Source organism: Pyrgilauda ruficollis, unplaced genomic scaffold (genome assembly GCF_017590135.1).
Source record: "Pyrgilauda ruficollis isolate IOZ18807 unplaced genomic scaffold, ASM1759013v1 scaffold54, whole genome shotgun sequence".
In the NCBI taxonomy this organism is placed as follows: domain Eukaryota; kingdom Metazoa; phylum Chordata; class Aves; order Passeriformes; family Passeridae; genus Pyrgilauda; species Pyrgilauda ruficollis.
Genome location: NW_024527044.1, coordinates 3,803,906 through 3,826,106, shown reverse-complemented (window position 1 = coordinate 3,826,106; position 22,201 = coordinate 3,803,906). Strand labels below are relative to the sequence as shown.

Sequence of the window (22,201 nt, the reverse complement as noted above, 5' to 3'; positions counted from 1 at the left end):
CTAAACCAGCCCCATCCAACCCGGCCTGGAACACTTCCAGGGATGGGAACCCCACAGCTTCTCCGGGCACTCCGTTCCAGCGCCTCGCCCCCCTCACAGCGAGGAATTCCTTCCCAGTATCCGACCCAAACCCGTCCCACCCTCACAGCGAGGAATTCCTTCTCAGTATCGACCCAAACCTGTTCCAGTTCAGCACCGCCCCGTGAGGCGGCACCGCCTCCGCGCTCCGTCCCCTCGCGCTTTGTCCCCCCGCGCTCGCCGTAGCGGCCGCGCTGCAGCCGCCATGGCGGCCGCCTGTGGGAGGCTGGTGCCGCGGGGCGCTGCCATCGCCCTGCCCGGCCGTGAGCACCGCCCTGGCCCTCACCCTCACCCCCGAGCCTCCCCCCTGCCCCGCGCCCTCCTCCTGCCCTCCCTGGCCCACAGAGCGGAGGGGAGGAGGCTCCTGGCCTGGCGGGCGGGTTGTGGTGCCATGCCCTGCCTTGGTGGGGAGAGGCTAGACTTGAAATCACGGGTGTTTCAAACGTTGTTTTGTATTTTACAGGGTGTTTTTCTTTGTCGGGGTGTCGAGTGAGCAGCGATGGAAAGCCACCGAAATTCCAGCCGCCTCCGAAGCCTGTCATTATCGACAGGAAGACGCAGAAGGAGAAGAGCAGGTGAGGGTGCCCCACGGCCCGCCTGGGCTGGTGGAGCCTCGCCTGCCCGGGCTCGGGCTGCTCGCTGTGGGAGCGCCACTGAAAGAGTCGGGGCATTGCTAGACAACAAAAGAAACCCCAACACAGTTTGTAAAAGTGTAGCAAAGACTGCTTGTGTTGGAATACGTTCAAAACACTTTAAAATACTGTTTCTGGAGTTTCTGAAAGGAATGAAACGTGGGGGGGGGGGAAGTAAAGCAGTAAATACTGTTGCAAATTTGGGGATAATGTGGGAGATTATGCCTGTTAAAGGCATCTCTTTGTGACAGGGACACAGGTCCTGTGTCTGCCTTTGCCCTCAAGGCTGGTTGTGCATCACTGCTTGTGATATGGACCTGATGTCTCTGGTAGCCTTCATGAGATGTCTCATTCTGGGTGTTTTTGGTGTCACCTCAACCCATTTCATGGAATCACAGAATGGTTTGGGTTGGAAGGGAGCTAATGTCACCTCAACCCGTTTCATGGAATTCCATTTCATGGGATCACAGAATGGTTTGGGTTGCAAGGGAGCTAAAGATCATCTCATTCCATCTCCCACTAGAGCAGCTTGCTCCAAGTCCCACCCAGCCTGTTCATGAACATTTCCAGAACTGGGCCATCCACAACCTCCCTGGGTTTTAAACCAAATTTGCACTGCTTTTAATGACCCAGTGGTTCAAACTGCAGTGCTGTGTCTGAAAGAAGAGTGGTGGCACTGTACTGTTCATCTGCCCCTCCAAAAACCTCGCTTTGGAGATCACGAGTAGGTTTGGTGTTGTTTGCTGCCTGTGGGGCTGTGTGTGAGCAGCAGCACCAGCCAGAATTCTGCTGCCCCCACAGCCCCATAAAGTTTGTAGGGCAGATTTGCATTTGTCCTCCTCTCTGTTGGGCACTTCACTCCTGGCCAGATCCAGGACTTTTAAGATGCATGTGTACAATTGAATTGAGTTCACCTTCATCCATCTGCTCTGAGGGCAGGTGGTCTTGCCATCCAAACCTGAGTGAGCACATCCAAATATCTGTTGGAAATGGTTCTCAGCTCAAGCCAGTCCATGTCAGGAAGTATGCACTCAGCTCAGCAGTCAATAACTGAGGTCCAGGCCATGGGGAAATTCTTTGGCATGGTTTAATTTTTTTGTAGCAAAAATCATTGTTTTACCAGTCTATTTAAGCTTCCATAACACAAAAGGACATTTATGTGGTGTGTCCTGTAGAATCAATTTGTGAAAAATGTAATAGATTATTCCATATCTGTTATTAAGGTTAACAAATAGTAATGGGGATTACAATTAAACCATGAAATAACCTGTTTTTAAGCTGTGACAGCACTAATTGAACTGGCTTCTTTCAGTCAGCTCCTCTGAGACCAACATGTATTACTGGTTTGGGAAAAAAATCTGTTTAAAAGAACAACAAGGAAAAAAAAAAAAAACAAAACAACAAAAAAGCCACATAAAAGCCCAAAACCAATATCAAAATCCCACAAAAATTCCTTTTAGATAACATAAACCAATAATTAAATAAAATTGGTGACCTCACAGACTGCAGTTCATACCTCTGAAAAGGCAACAGCTGGTAATTCTTAGGCTAAATACTTGGAATTGTCTCATACTTTTTATGCAAATGCTTTTGTTTCATACTTCTAAAAGTTTGGCTTTTCTTGCAGGTTCCTGAGCCCTGAGTTCATACCTCCCAGAGGGAGAAAAGATCCTCTTAAATACTACATAGAAAGGAAGGATATGATACAGAGAAGAAAAGTGTTCAACATCCCAGAATTCTATGTTGGTCAGTGTCAGCACTAAAACTTCCATAATTCTGGCAGTATTTTACATTGTGTGGGGTGTTAGAAAGTGTGATCATATGTAGAATAGCATAAAACATAAAGTCTCAGGTGTGTTTGACCAACTAGGATTGTTTCTATATGTAATACTTTGTATTTTAATGTCACATTTACATCCTGATTCATTAAAAGAGTAATCCTCATGTGTTCCTTATGTGGGTATTTTTCAATCCTGGCACTTGAGCATATGGTTTACCAGTAGAGCTAAAGAAAAAAAATACATTAGATTAATTGTATTCAATTTGGACAGGGAAGAGCAGAAAAATAAAGGTGAAGAAAGTTTGCAGTTAACCTGCAGTATCACTTTGACCTATATTAATTCATGTCATGGTAGCAGTTTTTTCTGTTTCTGGCAGTTTTGATGGGAAGGAAAAGTATTTTCAAAAAGCACCTGAATATATGCACTTTGCCTGATTCTTCCCACATTTTGGCACACATTAACTGGGACAGCTTGAATTTGATTTGGGATTTGAATCCATTTTTCTGGCAGGCAGCATTCTCGCCGTGACGACTGCGAATCCCCTCGCCAGTGACAAATCCAGCCGGTTTGTTGGGATCTGCATTCAGAGGGGAGGCAAAGGACTCGGCGCTACCTTTGTCCTTCGGAATGTCATAGAAGACCAAGGTGGGGCTTCAGCTGTGGTAATTATGCTGCAAATGTTCAGCAAAATATGTGTTATGTTGTAGAAATTTAGTCTGTGGGGAGAAAACAGCAGATTGAAATGAAAGTGTGAGTCTGCCTGTTAGAGTACTGTGCAAGTTTAAAACTGTGTACCCAGAAATGCTGATGTGCTCTGTACTTGAAGGCATGGTACTGCACAGTAATTTTTAGACATTGTGATGGTTGTGCTTGTGTCTGAGCCTGGGCTGTCTACTGCCATGTAAACACCTGCCCAGTTTGAACACTGTTTCCATGAACTGGGGTTGTAGGTGTGAACTGTTTTAATAAGCAGCAGGTTAGAAGAGTTTTATCACAGGTTCATATTCTGGGTTATGACAAAATCAGGGCAGTGCAAGTAGTGGAGTTCTGAGGGCAAATATGAAAGGGGTGAGTGTTTCTTCACACACACTACACCTACACTGAGATGCATAATTAACAGCCATTGTAACCAAAAGGAAATAAAAGTTTAAAATCCAAGCTCATCTTCCTTAAATGCGAGCCATTGAAGTCTCTTATACAGAATGACTTCCAAGATTTGATTTACAAAGAAATGTGCACAGTGCATGAATACAATCACAAGTGCACACAGCACTGTAGTGCTCGGAGGACTAAAAAGCACTTTGCAATGATACAGGAATGTGTAACTGAAGTAATGCTGCTTGGGTGTTGGTATTTCTCCTGAATTTGGTTCATTAAACCAGGCTTTCTGTCTCTAAGGGGTTGAAATCTGTTATGAACTGTACAGTCCTCGAATCCAGGCGATCGAGGTGCTGAAGCTGGAGAAGAGGCTGGATGAGAACCTGATGTACCTGCGGGATGCCCTCCCCGAGTACAGCACTTTCGATGTCAATATGAAACCTGTGCCTCGTATGGAGCACGAGGAAATTCCTGTGAACAAGGTAGGAGACACTCCCCCTGTTTCAGAGGGAAAGCACAGGACTATTTACAGCTTCCATTTATGACTGTTATCCTGGCAGGCTGGAGCAGCTCTTTGCTGTATCAGTTACCAGGGTGACAAAAGTAGATAAAATGAGGCGAGTCTTTGTGCCATTTCTATAGTGAAAGAATGGTGAGAATGTAAACACCTACCATCCTCTGGAGTTCATTTTGAAGACATGCAAAGAGGAACAGTCTTCACATTCCTCTGCAGAGCTGTGCAGAAGGGAAAGCTTTTCTTACAGGAATGTTATTGTTAATGTAGTTACTGATTCAGGAGTGGTTGGAGTCAGGAAACAAGGTAAGAAAGATGGAAGAGTCACCTGAAATCTGCATCTCAGGGAAGATCCAGAAACCATCCGACCCTGCCAGAGTGTTGTGTAGAAATTCAGTATCATTCCTCCCTTTTCTTCTCGTGCTTTTATTTTTTTCTTAATAAGGAGCAAAACTACAAAAGATGAGTTAGCTTCAATTTATGTTTCAATTAAGAACTCTGTGATAAATCAACACAGAGTTAATTAAAAAGTTTTACAAGATACTACAATAACAATTATAGTATCATAGTAGTTACTAAACAACACACTGACAGATTGGTCAGTTTTCTCTTACTTTCCTCTTGTTACAGCAGCCATTGTCACTTTTTGCTAAGATCAGAATCAAAAATCTAATTCCTTAATACCTTTTTATTGTTTTGGGTTTTTAAAAATTTTTTAATCTTTCACTCTAGGTGCAGGTACGAATGAAACCTAAACCATGGTCAAAACGGTGGGAAAGACCCAAATACAATATAAAAGGAATCAAGTTTGAGCTACCAGAACATAAAATGCAAGCAGCACAGAAGTGGAGCCAGCCATGGCTGGAGTTTGACATGCTGAGAGAATATGATACTTCAAAAATAGAGGAAAAGATTCGGAAAGAACTGAGTGAAGAACTTGAAAAATAATAATGTTTTTTGCAGTCTAGAATTCCTGAGAAAATTAATATTTTTAGTTTACTGTATGGATGATCAGTTGTCAAGTTTTGTATATACAAGGGCAAAGTAACAATAAAGTTAATCTTTCCAAATTTCAGCATGAACAGATTTCTGTGGCTCAAGTGTCCACTGTCCTCTCAATGCCTACAAGTCATTACAAGGAATCTTTCTTCCAGAAACAAACATCTACAGAGCTAAATTGTGACAGAACATCAATTACATTTTTGTCATAGCACAAGGCTGGTGCTAGAGACAAGCTGGGATGAGGCAAAGCAGAACAAGAGAAAAGCAATGAGATCATGAGCTTGTGGTGATTGCTGATCAGCAGTTGGCATTTTTGTTGGCATTCTAAGAGGAAAAACAGCAGAGCTAAACTGATTATTAGAAATCCTGATGCTGCTGTAAGTTAGTGGAGCTGGAGGGGCTATTTTTTCATATATATTAATAACATTCTGTCACACATTAAAGAATTGAGCTGTAAGAGTCATTACCACAGTAAAATATTTTATTTTTTAAAAAAATTATTTTTAATCTTTTGTCTGTAATACTGATTGAACCTATTTACAATTAAAATATTTTACAAAAATATATTTTTAATTTACAAAAAATATAAAAAGAAAGCATAAGGATTAAGTCTACAAGAGTTAAATTCTATTCCCAGAAGATTTTGGAGAAATAGTCACAAACATATAGATTCTGTGATGCATTACAGTTTTTACAATGAAACATCCCTGTTATTCTGTAACAATATTTATTGCAAATATACAAAATTACAAAACATTAGAAATAATATCTTAATAAGAATATGAAGAAGTAAAGTTTTGTAGAACTTACTGGGAAGCAAAGGGAGATTTCTAGAACTCCAGTTACTAGAAAGTAACTGAAGTTGTTCTGTTCTTCTCATCATCACAATGTCTGTGATGAAAATCCTGATTCCTTACCTGCACACTGACCCCCCTTGTTTCTGTATCAGGGGCATCATGAATCCTTTTCACTAGGAATGGCTTAACAATAACACTGCCAAAAATCACTGTGGACCACAAGTCAGAAGAGCTCAGTGACTGCTGAGTCTGAATGGTATTTGGCAATTAATACTGAAAATAACCTGTCAAGTTGTCTACTGGCTAGCAGTGATGAAGTTCACAGGCACTTTCTGTTTGCAGGATTCCTTCCAAGAAGGATACAGCAGTAAAACACTGCCACACATTTCAGAATGCCTGAACCATTGCTTTGACAACTGCAACTTCTAAATATTCCCTAATCTAGGAGTAGATGTCAAAAAAGGACATTTTGAAAAAACACCTCATGTATTTAACACCAAGATAGTGATTACCACTTCCTCTGAGTAGGCAGGATTCACTAATTAAATTGCATATTAGAACTGGTTTAATGTGAATACCAGGCTTGTTTCAGTAATGTAAGCATTCCTTCAAAGGTTTCTATTTCCCAATCATTGCTTTAAGGTGTTCAAGCTTATGCTCTTCAATGAAGTCTTCTACAATGTGCAAAGCTCCAATTTTCACCAGCAGGAGAAGAACTTCTTTTGTTTCATCACTATTTAAGAATAAAAAAAATTACAAAAATCTAGCAGCACTTTTATTGACATGTCTAAACTATAATTTTTGTTCGTTTTGATATATATACATATACATAACATGAGCATACTTTAAAGTATCACATTTATGGTATTTAAGGAATTTTTAAAAATTTCAACATAAAGTATTTGGGGAAGCACTTGAATCTCAAGGACAGCCTCATCCATTACCTGTGGTTGTCCTTGTGTAGCACACGGGCACACTGCAGCAAGTGCTGGCTGAAGTTCAGTAATTCAGGGAGAGTTGATCCACCCTTGAGATCCTGGAACCATCTTTCTGGGAGGCATGCAACCACCTGTTTACACAATATTTGGAAAAAGTTTAACAAGCATTCCAATATAACCAAGTCACATCATTTCTGACAGGAACCTTCTGCAGGTTCAGTCATTTTTACTCTGCTTTTTCCTTCAAACCAACATTCATTATCTCTCCAAGTAGTTATGCTTAAGAACCTACAGACCAGTATTTTCTCTAAAATCCTCTTATGCAGCAAGGCTGTTAAAAGAAAAAATTAAAATCAAATTTTAAATGTTTACATTTTCTTTTTTTTTAAATATTCCATCATCAGTTTTGACCCCTCTTCATGAAAAACTAAAGGCTTTGAGCATACCCCCTCTTCCATCTTTTACCTTATTACACTTTTCGATATTGTCCGGCCCTAGTGGCGTGTTTAGGATGTTCAGGAGAAGGTAACGATTCAGCAACTTGCTCAGTCCCAGATCACGGACCTTGTCTTCCTGGACAATCCCATCCCAAAGAACAACATTGGAGAGCAGCTGCAGTAATGAAGAAACAAAGAAACTGTAGAGCTGCTAGCTGTAAGTGTGCTAAAACTGTTACAAGTTTCATAAAAGAAAAACCTAGGAAGGTAATATGTGCATCCAATGCAAGTCCTCAAACTCCAGGATTTACACTCTTCAAACTTCTGGTCAGTTAGCCCTAATAACTGCATAGAGTAAATAACCTAATTAATTTTACAAGTGCATCTATACTTATGTATATGTGTATACATGACCTCCCAAGGGTGGGAAGAACATTTTTCCCTTCCAGAGGGTTTAACAATTTGCTAAGTACAGAAGGCAACTAAGCGAACTCAGAGAAGAAAAGACAGAAGTGAAGAAGTTACATCAACTGCTCAGGACAAGACTACACACAGTCCCTCAAAGATTTTTTTGTAGTTCATATGAGTATTATTAGGCACTGAGGGTTTTTTCTGTTGCCTCTATAAATCCTTACAACTGTCGTTTTTGAATGTGGTGTCAGGCTGTGTTTGTGAAGGTAAAATACCTTGAGGTTAAGTTTCCTGAAAATTAGCCTGCTCTGAGTCAAGGAGGAGGATAGCCAACATGCAAAGCAGGAAAACTGAAATATGGTCTGTGATGTTAATGTTTCCAGTGAAATGAATTTCAGAGAGGACAAACAGAAATATGGTCTGTGATGTTAATGTTTCCAGTGAAATGAATTTCAGAGAGGACAAACAGAACAAATCCATCTTCTCTACCTTAACAGCTGACCAAAACCGTCTTTCTTGAAATTTTGAACGTAGTGATGACTTGTCTTCCACAGTGCTGGTCATGGGAAGAAAAAGTTAAAATAAAGATTTTGTTTTGTTGGTTTTAAAAGAAGATAAACAGACATCTGATCTCTCATGGATGTCTACAGTATTTCATCTACATCTGTAGGGAAGAAAGGTAGAGGAACTAAAAAAATACAAACTGAAGAGAGTCAGAGGGTTAGCTTACCTTTTAGGATACAGAGGAATAAAGACATCTTCCTCTACAGACTTCTTCATTCTTAGGACAACCGTGTTCATCAAATCCTATTAAAAAAAAATTATTAATGTGTCCTCAGAAGAAAGACTTCATGTTTGTAACAACCTCAAAGTATTTAGTTCATCCAGAGGTCTGATATCTTAGACATAAGTGCAGCTGCCATTTGTATAAAACACACATTGAGACCCTGAATAAAAAATAGAAACAGCAGACAAATCACAGCTGTAATTATCTACAGGCTTAGCCTAAAGAGTTGTGCTATATCCCTAAGCTATATCCTTAGGTGAGGCCTTTTTTTGCACACTAATCTGCAAGGCAGCAAGAAAACTGAACAGATTAAAATAAAAGCAAGTTATACATAGGGGATCTCCACTAAAAGATGTTAAATTCTATGTAAAAAACAATCACCATAGCTAGGATAATATGTATTTTTGAGCAACATGTTTTCAGGTGCCACAGATTGCCACCTACCTTTTTTTAAGCCTATTTACTTATTATAAGTTCTTGCTAAGATCAGTTGTATCACTTGACTTTAAGAAATAGTTTCAAAACAGCAAACTTTGGAGGGCATAAACATTTTCTTTAAAATATTTATTTTCATATTCAGGGCCCAAACATCCATCCCATTTCACCATTTAATCCATCCCATTTTCACTAGATAAACTTCCTGATTTACATCAGAATAAACCCAGAATCAGGCTAAGAAGGGCTTCCTAGATTGACTGTGTATATAAAAGTAATTATTAAAGGATTGCTAGGATTCATAGTAGTTTTCCTCCTCAACAATTAACCAACCTTTGGGGATTCTCAAGTTTTAAAATTCTAGGCCTATTTTATAAATAAAAGCTTAAGGGATACACCATGGAAGCATTACTAGGACATAAAGCTCAAATTTGGAAATATAATTAAATGCAAATCATTGTTATTGCAGTGAAGGAAGATTAGATCTACAAATAGATTTTGGATAGATACAGGCAGAATTTTTCTACTAACAGTAGCTAATTTCTGCCTCATCATCTTCAATAAGGAGAGAATCAGAGAAGTAATCAGAACCAAACAGGTTCAGGAGAATTGTGTGTGCTCCTATGGGCACTGAGAACAAAGAACACACAGTGGGTGAAGTTCTCTTTTCTTGGTACCACAGCTTTTACCTCTCTTGCTCGGCTGGACTCATTTTTGGAAAAGATTTGTTTTCCAAAGATGTTATTGCAAAGCTGTACAAGGTTCTTTGTCTGTGAAGTAGATAAAGGATCCCACACACTCTTCACAAATGCTGAAAAAAAATAGGAATTTATTTCATTCATAATATGCAAGTTACTTATCTGCCCTACTTCCAAGCCATTACAATCTAACAGAAGTAAACATATAAAAAGCTCAGCCTCTCACAATAATTTTGAAGAGGCCACCTCAGCCCCACTCTGTGGAACTATACAATCATTACATCTTGGAGCACTGTGGTATCACCAACATTATTTGATATTATCATTTTTATTTAAGGTTTGATTGCATAGCTGCAGTGAACATTTTCAATACATTCTTATCATACCTGTAATTTTGGGAAGAACAGTTTTTTCAATCACTCGAGGCAAAACTTCTTTATCATGATCATCATCTCTTTTTGATTCAGATACATTTTCTGCATCACTGAATTCTTCTATAGCTCTGAACCAGGGCATCTCTTCCAACTCTGTAAAATTCTGCTGAAAGATGACTCCTGTTAGTTGTTCAGCTGGTCAGCATTAAGAGAAAAGCTCTGTCCAAGTTCCTACTTAATTTCAGCTCCACCCTCATCACTGAATGGGCCAAAACAGCAAAACTAGATTTAAAGCCACAATTTAATGGGTGGGATTCTTCAAGTGTCTTCAAAGAACCCAGGAGAACTGTTTTTACAGGAGGTGTGGCAAAAGGGACTGGAGATAAAAGGAGAAGGGAAAATTAAGAATATTCCACAACATGCTTCAGTTTTTGAGACAACACAGTAGCTTTTTTAATTTCTAATGCACTGTGCTATGTATAGAAAAAAAAATTCATATTAATTCATCATGCACAAATGCACAATTTTTAACAAAAATGTCAGCTGATGCACCCACCTCAAGAGGATTCCAACTTATTAACTGAACTCTGATCAACGGGTTTAATAGCTTAGGCAGGCAGAAACTGATGTAAGCATCACAGTAAGAGTCGGGAAACTTCTCTTTCCATTCCTGGAATTTCAACAGGATTTTTCTGATGTCACAAAAATCTGCATGTACATCTTCAAAGATTTTCCTACTATCCTCTAAAACGTTATCTATGGATAATATTCATTGGGAATAAAAAGAAACAATCACAGAACTTATTGAGGCATAAGCTGAAGGGTTTATGCATCTATAGCACATAAAGAGATATTCTTATGAGAATTGCATTTGTTATTTATCTTTGACACACCTGACATTGAAATGGTTTAAAAACAGCTCCCACAAAAACCCAGCTTTAGAGAAAAATAGTGTCAGAACACCAAGAAAAGGCAAGTTTGTTCAGGATCTTTTTCACAGATTCATAGAACCACTGTATTTCAAACTTTGTTCCAGAACGATAACATTTCAGGCATGGAAACCCTTCTGCTGTTATCTTAAGAAAAGTTATTATACCTTTCCCTCCTCCTCTTCATCCATTCACTCAAGATAATTAAACCAGTGTAAACAACCTTTAATTCACACTACAGCTTCAGGAAATAAATTGACTGTACAAAAAATGTTGCAGCACTGCACTGAGTACTGCCAGATCAGCTTTGGCATAATTTGATAGAGCTAACCTCTAGTTTAAAAAGCCATGTATAGTGCTGCCACCACATAACTGACACCACAAGAAATCTACAACCATTCATTCATTCCTCCCAAGTCATTAGTCAGAACTGCCTGGGTGCATTTTTTTTTTCTACAGTGTGCAAAAAAAAGCATGGAACTCAAAGGAAGTATTCCTCTACTTTTCCTTAAGAAAATCATTGAAGAAATATCAACAAGAGATCTTGTTTTAGGACATCACATTAGGACTGTCACCAACCTTTGCTCTTCTGGAACTCTTCCACCTCTGTGGGAGTCAGCTCCTCATCACTCGACAGGCCCTCGTGGTGATCTCCTTCTCCTGACTGCTCCCTCGCCTGCCGCCTGCAAGCCCTGCATTTTGGAATGAACTCAGATGAGTTATCCTCTCCTGTGTGTGCAGGAGAAAGCTTAAAGAAAATAATCCAACTTCAGAAAATGTACTTAAAACAAGTCATGAGAACAACAGCCTAAGGAGAGGCAATGGGGGAGTGACAGTGACTACAGAACCAAAAGAACTCCTGAACTGTGGAAAAAGGACGGGATTTGGGAACGGACATCCAAGATCTTACAGCAACATCTCTGACCTCCTCCATGAGCCATCCAATAACCTTCCCTTCACCTCATCACCACTGATGAGGCTAACAACTCATCCCACCTGAGCATCTGGTGTTGAACTGGATCCTGTCTGACAGTTCAGTGTGTATTTACTGAGCTCTCAGACTGTCCTGCCAGTCCTGGATCTTGCTCAACAACCTACAGGGAAAAGGTGATAGTACCCATGTGCCAGTGGGGTTCTAAAAACTATTGCTGTGGCATCAAGAGAAACAGGCTGCAAAATCAATGGCTTGAATTTCTACTACAGGAAAATGATAAATGATATGCAAGTGATATTGCATAAATACTTTTAAACAGTTATTCATATCAACTAGCATTAAAAGTTAACTGTTTTGAGAGAAAGCTGTTATTATTATAATACCACTTTCCATCCAGTAAAATTTACTGCTTCAAAGTGTAGTTATGACTTGAGGTACCACTGCAACTATAAAACTTTCAAAGCTCCCAATAATATGAAAAAAAAAGTTGGTACCAATCTCTGAACACTGTAACATCCAAAATGTAGCATCTGTCTCACCTACACTGATAGCAGACCTGGGGCTAGAGGTTGATTTGCTTCACACACCACCACCTCTCCAGCAAAAACAATTCTGCCTAATTTGGCTATTTATACATAATACAAAAATGTATTTCTGTAAAAGTTAATAATGTTATTAATTAAAATAGGAAGAAAAAAGCTCCCCTCATAGTTTTGCCTCACTTAAGACTTTTTAGTTTATATCCAGCTCTATTAGCATTCAAGTTCAAATCAAAATGAAGAGAATTACATTAATGCATAGATGGCTTCCATGTCCTTCCAGTTTTGGAAAGCAAATACTGAAATATTTTTAGTGTAGTCTCATTTAGTAATCCTACAGGTTTACATTCATGACTGCAGGAATGACAGGAAGTCAGTGCACAGCACATTTATCAGAGTTAAGTGCACCTCTATATAAGAGTTACCTTCGATGCTCACACATTTCCAGAACCTGTGTCTTCTCATCACTTTCCAATTTGCTTTTCACTGGCTTGTCATTCCCACCTATAAGACAGAAACAGCCAAAAATAAAGTGGTATGTTTTTAAAGTTCCTGTTTTATTTTCAAACAGGAAACAAAGAATCTCCTTCTATTGTTTTGTTAGGTTTTTTTAAAATTTGGGAAATAGCCAACAAAAGAACAAACCTAATCAAAACTCTATCCAGAGTAAGTCAGAGTGAATTCCTTGTAGCCCTAATAACTGGCAGATGTGCAAAATATGCCAAAGAGAAAGGGTGTATGACTACTGAAGTACTATCATGTAAGAAAAAACAGCCTTTGCACTATATTAAATACAACTAGGAACATAAAAAACAATGCTATGTGCTGCTAAACATGCAAGTGCAGTCTCATTTGTAATGAGCTGGAGGTAAAATCATTTTAATAGCAACTCTTACTATGGCATTCCCCTTTTCTCCTTACACCTGCTGTCAGTTTACCACCCCATATTACAAAACCATCCAGGCTGCTACTTTCTCTCATCTGCAATTTATCCCATCAAGTGAGAAGACTGAACCCATATGATTTAGTATTTACCAGGATCCAGTGCATCTGCCCTCCATCTGTTCCCAGCAGCTCCAAGCAGATTGCTCTCAGCTTTGCCTGAACAGTTTTAAAGGGTTTGGTTTTGGAGGTCTGGTTTGTTTGGGTTTTTTAAATAGCAGCAGCTAGAGATTCACACAGCATATAAACAATACCTTGGTGAGGAAAGAAAATACGAGCTGAGAAAACTGTACTAATTTTTCCCACAGTGACTGAAACAGTTTTCTTTTAGATAAAACCCTTACACACAGTAGCTTCTCTCTTCGTGCTCTGCCAGATGGGTGTCACCTCCTGGTTTGAAATCTCCAATCTGGGCACACACAGCCTTACAGACACCCTCAGGTAAAAGTGATGTGGCCAATTACACACTCAGCTTTTTCAGATATTCACAGAATTCAATAATAAGCAAGCTTTCTCCAACTTGAGACCTACTGGAAAACTGACTCCCATTTTTCTTTTTAAATACTGATGGGAAATTGAACAATTAAAAATTGACAAGGTCATGTCATATTCAGAGAAATTAAGCCAGAGAAAAAGAGAATCATGAGCATTACTGAGGTAAGAGTTTCAAATGAGGTACAGTAGAACATGCCTACTGGCAACGGGAAGGGAAAAGGAGATCAAAAGTGAAAATTAAAATCTTAACGCAAAAATGAACTGTATTTCTGCTCAAAATCTGGACTTTGTACTAACTTGTCAGATGCTGAATATAAGCAGATTCATTTTTCAGCTCCTCTTGCCTTCGCTTCGATACTCTCACGGCTCGTTGCTGAAGAAGGGCATGCACAGCCCATTCCAGTTCATTAATGTCCTTCAGCTGCAATACAGCAAACACCAATCAGGCTTTCAATTGATTTAAAGCTCACAAGAATGAACAAAAACAAATTTCCATGGGTTTCTTGTATAGTTGTGAAAATGGAACAGAAGTATCATAGATTGACGAGTAAGTTCCTGGTCATGGGAGTTTTTAAGGCTGAAAACACAAACTACATGCCAGTTACAAGGACTAAGACTTCATACAAAAGGGCTCACCAGGACACCACTGGTGTCCCTTGTTTTATTGCAGTTTGCTTTTGAGGCACTAGCCATTGAAGAAAAAGTATTCACTAACATTTCTTCTCTTTAGAGTTACCTGAAGAAATTCACAACTGCAAAGTGACACAAAATTAAATTTAAATTAGATTTTATTCTGATAGAACTGATTTTTAACTGGGTGGTATCTCTCATCTTTCACTGACAGAACACACCTTTATAATCTTAAAAAAATAAAGGAAAATATACATACTTTTTCATTCAAACAGTTTATCAAGTTTTCTACGTATGTTTTCATGGTCCTGTAGAATTTGTAATTCAGAGCTGCATCTGAAGACTTCTCCAGCTCCTGGACAGACATCTTTGAGCTCTCAATATCCTCCATATATTTTTCATACTCTCTCTGGTGGGCACGGTGCACATCCTGTAAGGATGTTATCCTGAAAGAGAGAAACCCAGACAATCAGAACTATTGCCAACTTAACAGCTGATGCACTCTGAAACATTTCTCCCGTTATAATCACATACAAAATCCTTGCTTGTGCTAACAATAGCACTTGCATTTGACCTGAGCAGCACTGAAAGATTTACTCATGCCAACATTTACAGGGCAGGGACAAACATGATGCTTTGGCAACCCAAACATCATTTATATGGTGCTGGTATTGAAAGCACCCCAGGTATTTTACCTGGACTCCTCAATACACCACACTTCCCAAAAACATAAAAACTAAAATTACATGGTATCACATTATTAAATAGATTCTACCCAATGTAATCTGGTAAAAACTACAGCTCACATCAGCATGTCCATACCAGTTAATAAAAGTTGCATGGATAGAAATACCTGTAGCATTCACAATGTGCTCACTATTAAATACAAAACTCACAACTCTTACTGTTGAATGATAAACACCAAAAACTTCTGTCTACAGCTGTCTCTAGTAGACAGATAGCACACAAAAATTCACATTTACTACAACTCTACTTCCTCTCTTTTTTACCCCTTCCCTCCTTACATATCCCAAGTGTTTGCTCAGTTTGAGCAGGTCTGTAACAGAATCAAGGCACAGACCAGAATTTATTTCACCTCCCTGAACTGAACAGTTCCCAAAGAAAATAGATTAACTAAGCTATTGTGCTCTACTGTGCTACAAATTAAAAAGAAAAAAAATATTAATTTATTTCAGCACTTAACATATTAAAAACATCTACAAACAAATCAGGTTTGTACCTACACCAAACAGGTTCCCCCTCCCCTTCCTGCTGTTTCCCAGACAAATTTCCCACTCTTGACATTTGTATTCTTATGTTTTCTTATTTGATTCTGTACATAAATTCCTGCTTCATCCCTTCAGGTGATTAAAGCTAAGAAAGCATACAATTCCACTAAAATATTTAGTCCAATTTAGTTTCACTTCTCTAAACAAATGCAGCAGTGATGGTCTGTGCAAACAGAGAGAGCTTGGTGCAAGTTCACAGCACAATTTATGTCTCGCTTGTATTAAGTTACTTGTCTAAACTTATCTGAACAGCTGCTTCCCAGTGCTGGGAGGGATGACAGGGGATGGCTTACCTTGGGTGCCTGACCCCAGCTGTCCTTCCCACACACCCTCTAGGAGGTTCCCATGTCCACTTCAGCTGCCCACTCAGCAGCTGAGCTGCTCAAGAGAAGTCACAGCCTGGCAGACAACTAGAGAAAAAGATCCAGGCATGTTCTGAACAGGCTCTAGAGAAGTTGGGCTGCTTTAGGAAATACTGAGCTATTTTTTCAGCTGGTATAAGAACTACCAGAAGAAGTAGTATAAGAAGAAGGATTGGGAGCGCCAGCTCCACCTGCCCACAATGAAGTTCTGCTTGCTGGACAAACGTAACATCAAGCCAAGGCTTCTGCCTAGAACTTCCAATAACCATAAAAAGCTGCTGCCAAATAAATTAATTTATTTTCTAAAGTTCCAGTTGACAGAAACTCTTGGAAAGTCCAAACACTCCCCTGAAACAAAGCATTGCCACATAAAGTAAAAAATCTGTAGTACTCCATTAGACACCATTACTCTTGGTAACAACCCAAATAAAGCTCAACACTCTGGAAAAAAAGAGTAAGGCTTCAAAGCTATTGCCTAATTCTGTGACAAAAACTCAGACAACTAGTAAGTTTAGGAGTTACCTTTCAGTCAGTCTCTTCTTCACAATTTCCAAATTCACAGGTGGTAGAGAAACAGAGATATCAAATTTGGGTTTGGTTGGCTGATATTTACGCACAGAAGCATCATCACAGATTTCCTACAAAAATTGAGTGTCAATTTTTAATACACCATTTACACAATTTCTCCCTTTGCAACTCTACAGATCAACAAGACATATCATTTGAATACTAGACATCAGATACAAAGATACATATTTCAATCACAAAAAAATCTATACCAATCAATTCAACCCAATCAATTCAAGCATTAAATCTATAACTAACAAGGTCTATGGCTATAAATTGCTGCTGTTTCCTGACGAGCAGAATTAACTTTTCCATAAGCAAGTGGAGTATGAGGACCTAAGATCATACTGGATTTGAACACCAGACTCAGAAAGATGTAACTTTCTCTCATTCCTCTACTCCCCAAATTGGAAAAATTTCTACAATTGTCAATTCTGACTTCAATGAATACTGGTTATTCAGATACTCCTAAGTCTGATCCAGAGCAAGTGATCCAAGCCAGTACCAAAACTTCCAGCACATCAGAATATAGTTTGTTTTTGCCAAATACTTACTGAGAAAAAGACAGCATTCTGCTGAACTGTGAAGAGAGCTCTCAGATTGCCACTCAACAGAAATTTAGCAGAATAAAATAATAGTTTTTGCTTTGCAACATTTGTATTATTTGCATAGTCTTGCTCTCAACATCCCTTGCACAGCAGCAAAAAAATCAGAGCTCAGAATTTTCTTCTCTGCTTCTTGTGATCTCTTATCACAACAGGTATCTGCCTTTGGGGCTGAAATCACCACCCTGCTTCTCAACAGCCAGACAGATTTTCATTATCTTCCCATATTTCTAATCATCTTTCCCTGAAGAATTAGGGAATAACTTCCTAAAATCTTCCCTAATGAGAGGGAAGGACAGAGATACAACAATAGTCCAGGCAAGCTCTCTTGCCTATAAGCAAAAAGCAACTTCCAATGGTTAGGAAAGCATGTGTCACCTGAGAGAGTTTAACAGCTTTCTTTATTTGCTGTTCTTCCCACTTGGCTTCATCGTCACTTGATGCATCACCCAGAGACACTGGAAGGTAAAACAACTGTTATTAGATGTTTATTTACACCCTTTATTTTTTACCCTCCATCTAAAGCAACAATAGGTCTCCCAGCCAATACTGAGAAGTGATACACACAAAAAAGCAGATGAAAAACCTGCAGATGGAGGACTGCAAAACTGAAAGGCAAGGAAGGCTTGGAAAAGGCTACTGGGATTTGTAGGAGTCACACTAGCATTGATTTCCCCAACTGTTTCTCAGACAACTACTGATGCAGTAGGAGGCACACAAACACCTTGGTTTTATTTCTCAAAACAAAGTTTACATGCATAATACATGTAAACCAGAGTATAAGTATAGACCAAGACATGACACCCAACAAACCCTTGAGCATTCCAGAACATACAATCAACTACAGATACAAAAACATCTCGTCAGCATTAATTTGAATGGCAGATTCTGCTCATAGATATGCATTCCTTATAGCCCTTATTTATATATTTAAGTAAACCTGTGCTTCATAAACACTATAAGCAGCTCCAAGGGAATAAAAACAATGGAAAAGCCAGTTATGTTTTGCATGCAGTATGTTTGTTTACTTCTGAAGGGCTGGAATGATGGTTTGTTTGTTTTTCATTTTTTGAATTTGTAATGTCAGTGTAGGAAGAGCACTTAGAAGACCAGACTAGAAGCAGGAGGCAGGACTTACAGTAACTTTATTCACAGTAAATGTGCCTCTTACAAGACTCTTTTTTGTAGTCAACAAGGCCAAAAATAATTTTGTAAACATTTCTCAAAGTATCCTGCACCACCACAAGTGAGACCTAAACCAGGTTTATGACCCAAATAAATAAACCTCAAGTACCAAAAGTGCACAGCCTTTTTCCAAGAGCCCTGAGGAGCAAAGCCTCACTCCTTACTGGACAAGTCCCCCATGGCTTCAGAGACTAAAACAAAGCCTCTGGGAGAAACACCACAAACTCACCCATGTCTTCAGTCATCCTCTGCCTAAGAGTTCTCATTTTAGGAGCAAACTCAAGATTCTTTGTTTCAGACTCATCTTCACTGTCCAAATCACTGCTTCCTCTTCTCTGAGGGACCTGAGGACTGTTTGAAACATCCAGGGCAAGATAATCAGCCTCTGTCCTGGCTAAGTGACGCTTCCTCCGAGCAGCCTCAACGTGAGCTGCACTGGGGATATTGCCTGCATCAAAGAGAGAGAAAATCTAAGGAAAAGACTAAAAGCAACACTCTGTATCTAATGCCAACCACCACAACTGTTCAGCACCACTGTACAACTCTGGATACAGAACACAAGATGGTTTTCTACAATGGTTGCCATGTAGACTATAAGGAGATTAAAAAGTGGCTCTCAGCCTCAAAGTGAGATTTTATTTTCACCTCATTTTATTTTAGTGTGCATCACTAAAGAGCAATTTTCTGCTGTCTTTCTTCTATAACCAGTGCTTACAATTTCTGCTCCATTCCCAAAATTAGCACAGAAAGACAACAAATGTTTTCAACTGAAAATGTGGGGGAACTACTATTCTTACAAGAGGGTAGCCCTCACTCAGGATAAACAGATGCCCATACCTTAGGTGGTTTAAGCTGGGTGGAACTCATCTCACCTAACTTGTCATGTACTTCAAACACAAAATGTTCTAAAATAGCTTTCTTGAAAAAAAAAAAAAAAGCCAGGGAACTAACCTGGTGATAAATCCTTCCTCCTCTGTGGAGAGCTGGATTCATTTTCAGAGTCTGAGCTGTTGTAATCTTCATTCAGTGAAGAATAAGTTTCATCCTCATTGTCCTCATCCTCTTTACAAGTATCTTTGGTGTTGCCAACTCCAGGCTCCAACTGACAGATTTCTTCATTATAAGGGAAAAAAGTACAATCCATTATTTCAGTTTCAGCTGCTGGAATATGATGTGCCTTAACTGGTTACCAGAAATTATTTACACCTTGCTGTAGCAAAGACTGATCACTTGTCTATCTCCACCTGTGCTCACCAAAACATGCCAAACTGTAACATTCCAAGACAGTCACTTCCAAGCCAATTCTTGTACTGAATAAAAGCATCTTTGATGATGCTTCCCATAGAAAGACTACGAGTCCTTCTGAGACACAGAGTGTATTTACATGCACAAAAGCAATGAGATCAGCTGTCAGATAACAACTAATTAATATTCTGATTGCTCACAGCATATTTGGATTCTTGACTTGAAACACTGCATTTAGAAAGCACTTTTTTTAAAGCATTATCAATGAGGGAGCTCTTAGTTAAACTCTAAACATTTATATCGATCTCCAGTTATTATTAAATTCTTTAAAAACATTGATTTCTCTTCATCTGCCACTACACTTTCAGTAAATCATAAGATTACTGAACACCAAAATGTACCACCTTTTACATGAATATGATATGCTTTTATAAGAAGCTACTAAGAAAATTCACTATCTCAGCTGAATCACAGCCTCAAAGGGAATTATTGCCCAATCTCAATGTAATTTACTTTTATCTAACATTAGCAAATATGGTATATCTGTGAATTGACAGAGGTGTCAAAAGGGGAATACATAAAGAGAACTTTTAGATGCATTTGTTTCTAAAACACACAAACTCCAAATATTCCAATAGTAAACTTACCACAGAATGGTTTGGGTTGGAAGGCACCTTAAAGATCATCTAGTTCCAATTCCCCTGCCATGGGCAGGGACATCTTCCACTAGACCAGGTGCTCACAGCCCCATCCACCTTGGCCTTGAACACTTCCAGGGATGGGGAGCCCAGCCTCTCTGGGCAACTGACTGTATTTCAATGGAACTAGGGATACTACCAGAATACTCAAGGCTATTGACTGAATTCAGTTAAAACATTTAAATGCTGTAAGAGCATGTAATTTAAAAATCCTTACATTAAGTTTCATCAGACAAAATGCTAGCTCACATTTTCCCTCAATGCCAATACCCAGATCAAATTGCAATCTGACAGCAGTAAGCAGTGGATACCTGGCCCATAGTTTGAAAGATATGATGCTTAGGTATAAACTTAGCAAAACTTTGTTAACTTTGATGTAGTACATGGTTCTGCATAATCAGGTTTTCTCAAGAACAACCTCCAAGTTCTCATAATCTTTCACCAAGGTCAAACTGAAAATCATTTCAGCACAAATACATTACAATTATAAACCTGTAAACTAGCATTGCAAGTATAATTCTGGGTTCAATTAGCAAGCAAAAAACATGTAACAGCAGTATTTTTACATCACTCTTCACTTTTTTCATAAAATATTTAACTAAAAAAGTACTTACTTTTGCTTTCTTCAGCTTCTGTCTGTGAAGGCAGTAAGCTTTCCTTCTTTTTAATTCTAAAGGTTACTTCGTTGAAGGATGGCTTTTTAACTTTAAAAAACTCTTCACCTACCAGATAAAACAAAGTGACTCTGAGTAACATTCATAAAGCCAACAATGTACACACATATATATGAATGTACTGCATACAAAAGTGCAGGTAAACTCTACGTGTGCACAGCACAACTTCTGAATCACAGAATCAATTAGGTTGGAAAGGACCTCTGAGATCAAGTCCAACCTATGACCAAACACCAACATGTCAACAAGGCCATGGCACAAAGGGCTACGTCCAGTCTTTCAGTTCTGGCTCAATTAATTATAAACATTACAATGTTTATCACTCATGATTGATCACCTCTTAGGTAAAAACTGCATCTCAGCCTTCTCTACACAGCAACACTGCACTGCTGAAATGCAGGGTCTCTCTGTAGTTTGTCCCCACCAAGGCAGCTATGTCTTCTCATCCGCCACAAGAGTAACAGCCCAGAAGGGTCAGTTAAACATTCAACTTTCATTCATTTAAGCTTGTTCATCATAAGCTTCTTCAGTCACAGAACCACACAGTACTTGTTCTCTCTGGTTTTCTCCAGTTCTAAGATTTCAGATGCTTTCCAGCTGAAAGAACGTGGACGTAAATAATTGCCAAAGTACTTTTCACAGAATCACAGAATTGTCAGGGTTGAAAGGGACCTCTGGATATCACCTTGGCCAACCCCCCTGCCAGGGCAGGACCACCTGGAACAGGTGAGACAGGAATGTGTCCAGGTGGGTTTGGAATGTCTCCAGAGAGGGAGACTCCATGCCCACCCTCGGCAGCTGTTCCAGTGCTCTGCCACCCTTGATGTAAAAAAGTTCTTCCTCATGCTGAGGTGGAACTTACTGTGTTTTAGTTTCGCGCCGGCTCCTCCGAGGGCAGCGGCCCCTCCGCGCCGGGATCGCCCTCGGCCTCCGGGGGCTCCGCTTCCCGCTCCGAGGGCGAGCTGGCGCCGGAGTCCGGGGACGGGGCTGCGGCCGGCTCCGGCTGCGGCTCCGGCTGCGGCTCCGGCTCGCCCTCACTGCTGCCGCTGGAGGCTGCGCGCCGCCGGCCGCGGAAGTTGCGCGGAGGACGGCGGAACATCGCTGCCGGGAATCGCTCCCGGAATC

The 22,201-nt window shown here is 39.6% G+C and overlaps 2 protein-coding genes across 2 annotated transcripts; one reads left to right on the top strand and one right to left on the bottom strand.

Annotated features, from left to right (window-relative positions):
* The first annotated feature begins 268 nt into the window (after positions 1-268).
* Positions 269-5,178, top strand: MRPL19 (mitochondrial ribosomal protein L19). Its single transcript, XM_041480925.1, has 6 exons — positions 269-341; positions 542-653; positions 2,338-2,456; positions 3,002-3,136; positions 3,890-4,071; positions 4,836-5,178. The coding sequence occupies exons 1-6, from the start codon at positions 284-286 to the stop codon at positions 5,049-5,051; spliced, it is 822 nt and encodes a 273-aa protein (XP_041336859.1). The 5' UTR covers positions 269-283; the 3' UTR covers positions 5,052-5,178.
* Positions 5,179-5,314: 136 nt separating this feature from the next.
* GCFC2 (GC-rich sequence DNA-binding factor 2) lies at positions 5,315-22,201 on the bottom strand. Its single transcript, XM_041480839.1, has 19 exons — positions 21,957-22,201; positions 21,414-21,444; positions 21,017-21,124; positions 19,411-19,572; positions 18,689-18,907; positions 17,653-17,732; positions 16,625-16,740; positions 14,711-14,897; positions 14,119-14,242; positions 12,810-12,888; positions 11,491-11,603; positions 10,539-10,738; positions 9,995-10,145; positions 9,600-9,721; positions 8,419-8,495; positions 8,178-8,244; positions 7,306-7,452; positions 6,847-6,971; positions 5,315-6,635 (listed from the first exon to the last, which is right to left on the bottom strand). Exons 1-19 carry the CDS (start codon positions 22,173-22,175, stop codon positions 6,521-6,523), a joined length of 2,442 nt encoding a protein of 813 aa, XP_041336773.1. The 5' UTR covers positions 22,176-22,201; the 3' UTR covers positions 5,315-6,520.